The sequence below is a fragment of the Canis lupus genome, chromosome 1 (assembly GCF_011100685.1).
Source record: "Canis lupus familiaris isolate Mischka breed German Shepherd chromosome 1, alternate assembly UU_Cfam_GSD_1.0, whole genome shotgun sequence".
NCBI classification, from domain to species: domain Eukaryota; kingdom Metazoa; phylum Chordata; class Mammalia; order Carnivora; family Canidae; genus Canis; species Canis lupus.
Window position 1 is genome coordinate 118,643,392 of NC_049222.1, and position 10,100 is coordinate 118,653,491.

Consider the following 10,100-nt stretch of genomic DNA (forward strand, 5'->3'; position numbering starts at 1 on the left):
AGTAGAACCTCTGGGCTAGCACACAGGGGAGGATTCAGGGCTCCAGAAACGGATTCAAAGGACTGGTTCAAGGGAGGCCACTTGAGCAGGTCAAGGACAGAGATTTGATGCAGGCACGGCAGGGGCCACCAGGGAGTGGCTTTCCTTTGGCATCTACTAGCTGTGAGACCACGAGCCAAGCACTGGGTGTCCTGAAAAATCCCTAAGTTGAGACCAAACACCGTCCTCCAGGTCACGGGTCAGGAGAGGCCGACACTGGCCCTGATTTGGGAGACTCTCCGCCCCCTTCCCCCGTCAAGCCAGGAAATTTCAGTTCTGAAGCTTCTGGACAGAGCCCTGGAGGTGCAGAAGGGAGGCCAAGTTAGCGCCTCCTGTTGACTGGGGGCCTCAGGGCCTCGTGGGCACACGCAGCTCCGCCCTCCCCGCAGCCTGGCGGGTGTCCCCGAGAGGCCGCGCCCCTCCGCCCGCGCAGCTATAAAGGCGTCGCCCCGCAGCACCTGCCACCTGCACCATGAGGCGGTCGGGGCGCTGCTGCTTCTCGGGGCTGCCCTGCTCCTGGCCTCGGGCGGAGGTGGGCGCGGCCGGTCCTGTCGGGGCAGTTGGGAGAAGGCGGGGAGGGGAAGGCAAGAAGGGCCACGAGGGTCCCTGGAGGCAGTGGCAGCGTCTCTCTCTGTTCCAGACTGTAGGATCTGCCCAGCCGTGCGGGACGATGTGAGCCTGTTCTTGACGGGCTCCACCGAGGACTACGTGGACAACGTGGCGCGGTACCAGAGCAGCCCTGTGATACTGGAAAATGCGAAACTACTGAAGGAGTGCGTGGATGGGAAAATGACAGACGGCGACAAGCAGAATGCCCTTTCGGTGCTGGTGGGTTGGCTCCGTGTCCGCGCCTCTGGCGCCTTCTGGGCCTCGCTGGGGCCGGGGCGGGGCGGGGGCATCTCTCTTCTCCACCGAGGCCCTCCCCGGGAATTCAAGAGGAGAAAGACCTCATGGATGGGCAAGTAGGGGGGATGGGGTGGGGAAGACTCAGCCCAGCCCTTGAGCCTTCGGGCTGGCCCTGGCCCTCCTGCGTCCTTGGCATCGCCTGGCCTCGCTCTCAGGCCCTCAGCTCTGGCCTCCCTGACTCCAGCCTCTGCAGCACGTGAGCCTGCATCTTCCTGGGTTCCCTTACCTTAACTTCCCTATTCCATCTCCCCCCAAGACCCCCATTTGTCTTCGTTCCCTCAGTCCTGGAGAGCCATTCTGTGCCTCACATGCCAGGAGGGGGGGAGGGCGGAGGGGGGCAGAGGGGAGGGGAGAAGGCAGCTTCCAAAAGCCCCCTCTGGCCCTTCCCAGGCCTGCAATGCCCCGAGTGGAAAAGCACGGTGCCCCCTCCCTGTGCTGTCCCACGAGTGGGAACAAGCTACTGCCTCGGCAGCAAGCGTCCACGGGGCAGCCCGAGACTCCCAGGCGCCCGCAGGTGCAACGGAGCCTGCCAGGACCTTCTCAGCACCTCTCTCCATCCCGCCCCAGGACGCCCCCACCCCACCACGGTGACCCCCCTTCTTCACTCTGCTCCACTGGATGAAGCTTCTAGGCCCACCCTGGGACTCTCTCGTGGTGCGGGAGATTGGGAGGAATGTACCTTTGCCTGCTCAGATCCAGAAGCGCCCCTGGGAACAGGCCTGCAGGCCCCTCCCCACGGCGTGTCTGGCCAGCACGGCAGAGCCGCGTGTGTCACACCTGCAGGCCTCACCAGGTGTCCCGACCTTCTCTTTGCAGGATAAAATATACGCAAGTGACTTGTGTTGACGGAGCCATGTGTGCCGCGGGGGGGGGCCCCAAGGAAGTCACTTAACTGATCACCGGCTAAGTCATCTCAGCAGCCTGCCACATCCGGTGTCTGACTCGATGATTCCAGCAATAAAAGCCTTGAATCCAGGGACAGCTGCTTGCTCCTTGGGCTGGTCTTGGGCCGGACGGAGGGGGTCCCAGTGCGGCTGCGTGTCCACGCGGTCCCACGTTCTTCCCACACTGACTCCCTCGGGGAGTGGTGATGACCTTTAGAACAGCCAGAGCAGCGGGGGGCCCTCGGTCACGGGCGGTACCCACCAGGTGTTAGGTAACATCTGGGAGCTCACAAGCGAGGGCCCTGGGGCTCAGAGAGGTCACTACCTGCCAGAGGTGACCCTGCTTGGGGGCGACAGAACCTGCTGGTCCCACACCCCTACTGCCCACCCCCTGCGGGACTCTGGCTCAGCTGGGATTCAGGCTCAGCCAATGCCCCGCAAGCCTGGGCATAGAACAGTCTTCGTCTGGCCTCTGATTCCCACCTATGAAACAGAAAGGAGTCCCCTGTCCAGGGCCTCTTTGGGGGGGCCGGGGGCAAATCATGGGAGGCGGCCCGGTCCTTAGCACCCGACCCTCCAACCCGAAAGAGAAAACCAAGGGTCAAAGTGCAAGTGCTGAACCTGGCGGCCTCTGCCGCAGTTCCCCGTGGATTTAGCCGCCTCGCCCTCTACCGCTCAGGGGGGCGGCGGGGTCCTGGAGCCGCAGGACCCCCCCAGGCTCGGCTCCACGCCACGGTTCTGGAGCCTTCGCGGGCCCTGTGCCCCGCCGTGTCCCCCGGCCCTGACCCACCGCCCGGCGCTCCCCCGAGGCGTCCGCCGAGCTCACACCGCAGGCCGCCCCCCAGGAGGGGTAGCTCTGCGGCCCTCGGGGTGAGGCCCCCACGGGGCGCCCCGCTCTGGAGCACACCCTGGGGGGCCACCCTGCCCGCTGTGAGCGCGGGGCCCACCGTCTGCCCCCCGGGGTGGCTGGGGGCTGCTCCCGAGGTGGGAAACTGCCCCGTGATGGCAAGTGGCGGCCGGGGCGTGAGCAGGCGGGGGCAGAGACCCCTCTCGTCGCCTGGCACATGTGACCCCGGGGCTCCGCACCCCCTCTGCATACTGAAAGGAGAGCCGGCCCCGCGGGGATGAGCGGTGGGGGGGGGGGCTCTCCCAGTGTCGCCACGGCCCGCAGCAAGTGCAGGGAGCCAGGGGCGCCGGCCGGGTGAGGAGTCGGGGATGGGCATCTCGCTCTCACGGAGCCAACCAGTGTCCCCACTGCTGCTCAGCTCCCGGGGGCTCCCGGCACCCTCCCCCCACTGCCTTCCCCCGCCCTCCGCAATCTTTGGCTAACCTGGGGCCAGGGTGAGAACTCTGGGGGGCTCAGTCGGTTAAGCGTCTGCCTCTGCTCAGGTCATGCTCCCGGGGCCTGGGATGGAGCCTCGCATCGGGCTCCCTCGGTCCCTCCCCGTCTGTGCGCGCGCTCTCTCTCTCTCTCTCTAATAAATAAATAAAATCTTTTTAAAAAAACCAAGTTCAGGGCAGCCTGGGTAGCCCAGGGGTTTAGCGCCGCCTTCGGCCCAGGGCTCCCTGCATGGAGCCTGCTTCTCCCTCTACGTGTGTCTCTGTCTCTGTCTCTGTCTCTGTCCCTCTCTCTCTCTGTCTCTCATAAATAAATAAATAAAATCTTAAAAGAAAAAAAAGTTCAGATGCCCTTCTGAACCCCATTTGGACATCCAAATCCCAATGGCTTGAAGGGTACGTGTCAGAAACTTGAGGGTATTTTTTCTGCTTCTGATTCTGATGCTCACCGGCCCTTGCCTCCAGGATCGTAAAAGCCCTGCCCCACCCCCACAAAGTCCGACCTGCGCTCCCTGAGGCTGGGGCAGATGATCCCCCCCTCCTCGGACCCCTGCATCACTCTTCAGGTTTCCCAGGCCTTCCCTGCCCCCAGGGGCTGTTGAGCCGCTCTTAGGCTCACAGGCCAAGCCTCCAGCAATACAGACCCCCCACCCCCCAGCTTTCTTTTTTGTTTTTCTTTTTCCTTTTTTGTTTCGGCCCAGGACTTGATTCTGCAGTCCCAGGATCGAGTCCCACATCGGGCTTCCTGCATGGAGCCTGCTTCTCCCTCTGCCTGTGTCTCTGCCTCTCTCTCTCTCTCTCTCATGAATAAATAAAATTTTTTTTTTAAAAAAAGGAAGTCGAAAAATATCTTGAAACAGATGAAAATAGAAACACAACACACCAAACCTGTGGGATGCAGCAAAAGCAGTACTGAGTGGAAAGTTTATAGCAATAAACACCTATATTAAGAAAAAAGAAAGACCTTAGGGCATCTGGGGGCCTCAAGCAGTTAGGCATCTGCCTTCAGCTCAGGCCAGGATCTCAGGGTCCTGGGATCGAGCCCTGTGTCAGGCTCCGTACTCAGCCGGGAGTCTACTTCTCCCTCTCCCTCTGCTCCCCTCATCCCCACTCATGCTTTCTCTCTCGCTCTCTCTCTCTCTCTCTCTCAAATAAATAAAATCTCCAAAAAAAGAAAGAAGATCTCAAACAATTTATAAAGGAACCAGAAAAAGAACTAAGTCCGAAGTTAGCAGAAGGAAGGAAATAGAGATCACAGAAGAAATAAATGAAATAGAAACAACAAACAAAAAAATTACTGAAATTAAGAGCTGGATTTTTGAAGCAATAAACAAAACGGACACACCTTCAGCTAGAGCAGGACCAGGTCTCCTATGGAACTAGTCACACAGCAGGTTGAAGCCAAGCCCAGCCAATCCCAGCCAAGCCCAGGCCAAGCCCAGGAGTGTTGCTCCTCCTGCTTATCATTCTTTATCACTAGGTGGCCATCAGCAAGCCTAAGAAGCAGGAATGCAAGCGATGCTTGCTCCGCTCCAGGCTTCCATAACACAATCTGAAACAATATGGAGGGTGTAAGGGGCCTTCACATTTCACTTCTTCATCCCTTCTTTTTTTTTTTTTTAATTTTTTAAAAATTTATTCATTCATGAGAAACACAGATTGAGAGAGAGAGAGAGAGAGAGAGGCAGAGACACAGGCAGATGGAGTAGCAGGCTCCATGCAGGGAGCCTGACGTGGGACTTGATCCTGGGACTCCAGGATTACACCTTGGGCCCAAGGCGGCACTAAACTGCTGAGCCACCCAGGGTGCCCTTCTTCATTCCTTCTACCCGTAACCACATACAAACCAACCACATCTGGATTTTTTCCAAACAATTTTTATATCCTCAGTCTTTCTTAACCCCATGCAACAAAAAGTTGCCACTGAGGAGGGCCCAGTATAGGGGTTGTTTTCGACTCCCTCTCCCTCAATATCAAAGTATATTTTATTTTACTTTATTATTATTTTAAAAGATTTTATTTATTCATTCATGAGAGACACACAGAGAGAGGCAGAGACACAGGCAGAGGGAGAAGCAGGCTCCGTGCAGGGAGCCCGACGTGGGACTCGAAGCTGGGACTCCAGGAACATGCCCTGAGCTGAAGGCAGATGCTCAACCGCTGAGCCACCCAGGCGTCCCTCAACATGATATTTAAAGTCCCATCCAGAGCAATCAGGCAAGAAAAAGAAATAACAGGCATCCAAACAAGAAAGAAGTAAAACTGTTGCTATTTGCGGATGACATATTATATAGAGAACCTTATACATTCCACCAAAACAGAACTAACCAGCAAGTTCAGTAAAGTTGCAGGATACAAAAGAAATGTACAAAATGTGTTGTGTTTCTACATACTAATAAACTATCAGAAAGAGAAATTAAGAAATCCATTCATAATTGTATCAAAAGGAATAAGATACCTAGGAATAAATTTAACCAAAGTAACAAAAGACCTGCCCACTGATGTAAAAGAAATCGAAGAAAACAGGGGCACCTGGGTGGCTTAGTGGTTGAGTATCTATCTGCCTTCAGCTCAGGGTGTGACCCCAGGGTCCTGGGATCGAGTCCCACATCGGGCTCCCTGCATGGAGCCTGCTTCTCCCTCTGCCTGTGTCTCTGCCTCTCTCTCTCTGTGTCTCTCATGAATAAATAAATAAAACCTTAAAAAAAAAGAAATTGAAGAAAATACAAATAAATGGAAAGACACCCATGCTCGTGGTTCAGAAGAATATTGTTAATATGTCCATACCACCCAAAGCTGTCTATAAATTTACTCCCGGTCTGGTGGCAGCAGCCTGCCCTCGGGCTGCTGAGGCAACAGGGGTCACGGTGGAGGTTGGCTTGGCCTGACACTTTGAGGAGCTGCTGCACCTCAGAGCCAAGTCCCTCCTTGTGCTTTATTTTTAGGCACCATAGGCTCCAGAGTGTACCCAGATGAACAACTTAATGGCAGAGTGAGCCAAAGAACACCCCCAAGTGTCGTCTATAAAGCTGGAAACTAAAGCTGTTCCTGACATATCTAAAAGGTATGAAATGAGTTCCCACTTTTCTGTTTTTCAAGAATTCTCAGAAAACTGACCGATTAGATGATGCACACACGCAAGAGTTGATCCAAAAAGTTCAGGGACATGCATCTAGGTGGTTCCTTTCCACCTAGCGGTAGGAAGGATCCTAAAGATGTCAACCAAGCCTGAAGAAATTCACCCAGGCTGCTCCCTGCAGGTTGTTCATGACAGGAACTCTTCAGGAACCATGTGGCGGGTTCAGCAAGCAGATGGCAGACATTCTTAACGAACATAATTTTTGGTTTAGCAGATTTGATATCCTCTCAGGTGAAGAAGTTCATCAGGTCCTCAAAACTTACTCCAATTGGCCCATCTATTCCCAGCTCTGTTCATGGAGAGCTCAGAGGAGGGCTTGACTGAATTAAGGATCCAGAAACCTCTGAAGAACTAGATACAATTTGCCTCCACGCTCCCAAATTAGAGGAAAGATCCAAAGTACTGACAAATAAAGCTTCTGTAATGAAATGTAATGAAAAACAACAGAAAGCAAAATGTGCATTCAGCTAACAAATTCCAGAAATACTAAATAGTACCAGTGTTGACTATGAGACATTTGATGATATATTAGAGAATAAGAATTTCGATAACAATTAAAAACTCAAATCGGCCAACATACTCTCAGCTGTATGTGGAAGGGGAGCTTGTTGGATGAGTGCGTATCATTAAGAAACTGAAAGAAAATTACAGTTCATGACTTAGTGGATCAGTGGTAGAAAAATGCTTCTTACCCAGTTACAGTTTGCGTAGTTTCCAAAAGTTGCGCTAAATAAATGTATGTTATTTTTTTCTCCAAAACCGGAATACGGGGCAGCCCCAGTGGCGCAGCGGTTTAGCGCCGCCTGCAGCCCAGGGTGTGATCCTGGAGACCCCGGGATCGAGTCCCACATCGGGCTCCCTGCATGGAGCCTGCTTTTCCCTCTGCCTGTGTCTCTGTCTCTCTCTCTAGCTGTGTCTCTATGAATAAATAAATAAAATCTTTAAAAAAAAAAAAAAAAACCCGGAATACGACAAACATCTCCAAATTCAATGTAGTTAATAATTAAATCCTAATCCCTATCAAAATTCCAATGGCATGTTTCACAAAAATAAAGCAATCCAAAAATTCATGCGGAAGCACAAGAGATTGAATAGCCAAGGCAATCCTGAGAAAGAACAAGGCTGGAGGAACCACACTTCCTGATTTCAAACTATACTACAAAGCTGTAGGGATCAACACAGCATGGCACTGGCAGAGAGACAGACACCTAGATCAATGGAACGGAATCCAAGGCCCAGAAAGAAACCCGTGCATGCACAGTCATTGCTGATATTTGACAAAGGAGCCACAAACACTCAATGGGGAAAAGATAGGCTCTTCAACAAATAGTCTTGGGAAAACTGGATATTTATATGCAAAACAATGAAATTGGGTGCCTATCTTATACCACTCACAAAAATTAACTCAAAATGGATTAAAGACTTGGGATGCCTGGGTGGCTCAGTGGTTGAGCGGCTGCCTTTGGCTCAGGTTGTGATCCCAGGGTCCTGGAATGGAGTCCCACATCGGGCTCCCCACAGGGAGCCTGCTTCTCCCTCTGCCTGTGTCTCTGCCTCTCTCTGTGTGTCGCTCATGAATAAATAAGTAAAATCTTAAAAAGAAACAAAGAGGGATCCCTGGGTGGCGCAGCGGTTTGGCGCCTGCCTTTGGCCCAGGGCACGATCCTGGAGACCCGGGATCGAATCCCACGTCAGGCTCCCGGTGCATGGAGCCTGCTTCTCTCTCTGCCTCTGTCTCTGCCTCTCTCTCTCTCTCTCTGTATGACTATCATAAATAAATAAAAAAATTAAAAAAAAAAAGGAACAAAGAATATTACCCAGCAACCAGAATGAATGACTACAGCCACACATAAGCACATGGGTGAATCTTTAAAATGTAAGACTGAAAAAAAGATAAAATAAAATAAAATGTAAGACTGAGCAGAAGTACACACAGAAAACATACAGGGTGATCCGATTAATATAAGACAGTCCTAAAGCATTCAATACTAAATAATACATTGTTTAAGGGTACGTGGTAGCAAAACTATATAGAACAGTACAGGGGTAGTCAACACATGACTCCATGTGCTGGTTATGCCCGAGAGGGGAGCTACAGGGGGTCTGCCCGGGGTAAGGGCACATGTGGGATCCAGGTTGTATTCTATTCTCAAGCTGGGAAGTAGATCCACTGGCATGTGTTCTTTTCTTTAAATTATACATAGATGTTTTCTAGTCTCAGTATATATGATCTATTTCTCAATATAAACTGAAAAAAGAGAGGTACCTGGGGGGCTCAGTGGCTTAAGCACCTGCCTTTGGCTCAGGTCATGATCCCAAGGTCCTGGGATGGAGCCCAGCACCCAGCTCCCTGCTCATCAGGGAGCCTGCTTCTCCCTCTGCCCCTCCCCCTGCTCATGCTTTCTCTCTCTCTCTGAAAGAAATAAAATTCTAAAAAATCATAAAATGAAAAAAGACAAGAAAACCATGACTCCATGTTGGACCTTGAGAGCAGCACATTTCCTCCTGATGAAGACATAGGGAAAGGTCTCGCCCCAGCCCTGAGCAGGATGGGGAAGGGAGGTAACCAGGACCACACTAAGGGGGCTCAGAGCAGCACCAAGGGGTGCGCTGAGCCCCTGTGGCACGAGAGGAAGGGAAGAGATGGAGAATGGCCATGAGACCCAGGGAAGGACCGACACAGGGGGCTGCTCAGAGGGCCCTGGCCCCAAAGACCCACCTCCCACATGGACATGGTGCCGGGGGTGACATGCAGAAGGTCTACAGCCGGCTCGGTGGCCCCTTCTGAGGGGGGAGCTGACCTGAGTCAGGGACACCACTGTGACCTCAACATCTTTCTGGAATCACAAAAGCAAGAGCCTGGAGGTCTTCACACATCATGCCCCGGCCCAGTGTCCTCTCCTGGCAGGTGGTCCTAGCTGTGCAGTGAGAGGTCTCATGGACACAAGGTGTGCCCACACCACTGCTGAAGTGACACGGACACTGCCACATAGGGACCCAAGTGCAGTCAAACCGCAGAAATGCCCGATCCTCCTTTCGCTCACCTAAGTGATAAGAGTAACTCACTTTTTTTTTCAGACTGCGGTAAACCTTTTATTACAAATTACAATTAAACCTCTCCATAACATCTCAGACAGTCTCCAACGCCATTTCACGTCTCTAACAGAGCAGAGTGGGCATCAACACACGGCTGTACACAGCAGGTTGTAGCTCCGGAAACTACCGTTCAACATGTTAGAATAAAGTGGCTGTGGATTTTTTTTTCTTTTCTAGTATCATAAACATATGCTATTTGATAGTATCTGAATTTAATTTAAAACATTTATTTTTGCAAACAGAACATAAAGCTTCTGAGGTGAGCATCTAAGGGAGAAAGGAAGTTCTGTTATGAAGCCAGGCCCAAGCGAGACCCCACTTAAAATCTGCCAGCATGAACTTGAGAACTCGGTCCTCCGTTCGTCAGGGTTAACCTGGGTTTTGATGGAATGGGAACCACACTGCCTCCCGGGGCTTCTTCAGTCTTGCCTTCCTGAGAGGAAGACGAAAACAGCTCTCTCCCTTTCTCAACTTCCTTTCTCAGCCCCAGAAAGCCACCACCACATGGCCAACTCGCTCCAGAACAGGACCATCGCAGCTCCGTAGGCTGGTCTGTCAAGAGGCTCCAGGCAGGAATGGTTTCCACAGGGAGCAAGTCGATACCTTGGAAGCCTCAGACCTGTGGGACTGGCCGGGGTGTGGAGCAGCAGTTAACCCCAATCCGCTCTCTGGTCCGGAGCTTCCTCTGGAGCCAGGCT

At 52.6% G+C, this 10,100-nt stretch overlaps 1 protein-coding gene and 1 pseudogene across 1 annotated transcript in view; both read left to right on the top strand.

The window, feature by feature from the left end:
- The window catches only part of LOC119875931, a 68,303-nt gene extending 67,435 nt beyond the window's left edge, over positions 1–868 (top strand). The window contains exon 4 of the mRNA XM_038525565.1: positions 680–868. Coding sequence (XP_038381493.1) covers positions 680–715 — 36 coding nt within the window. The 3' untranslated portion in view covers positions 716–868. The remainder of the gene's footprint in view (positions 1–679) is intronic.
- LOC119875932 lies at positions 829–7,152 on the top strand (annotated as a pseudogene).
- Positions 7,153–10,100: the final 2,948 nt, after the last annotated feature.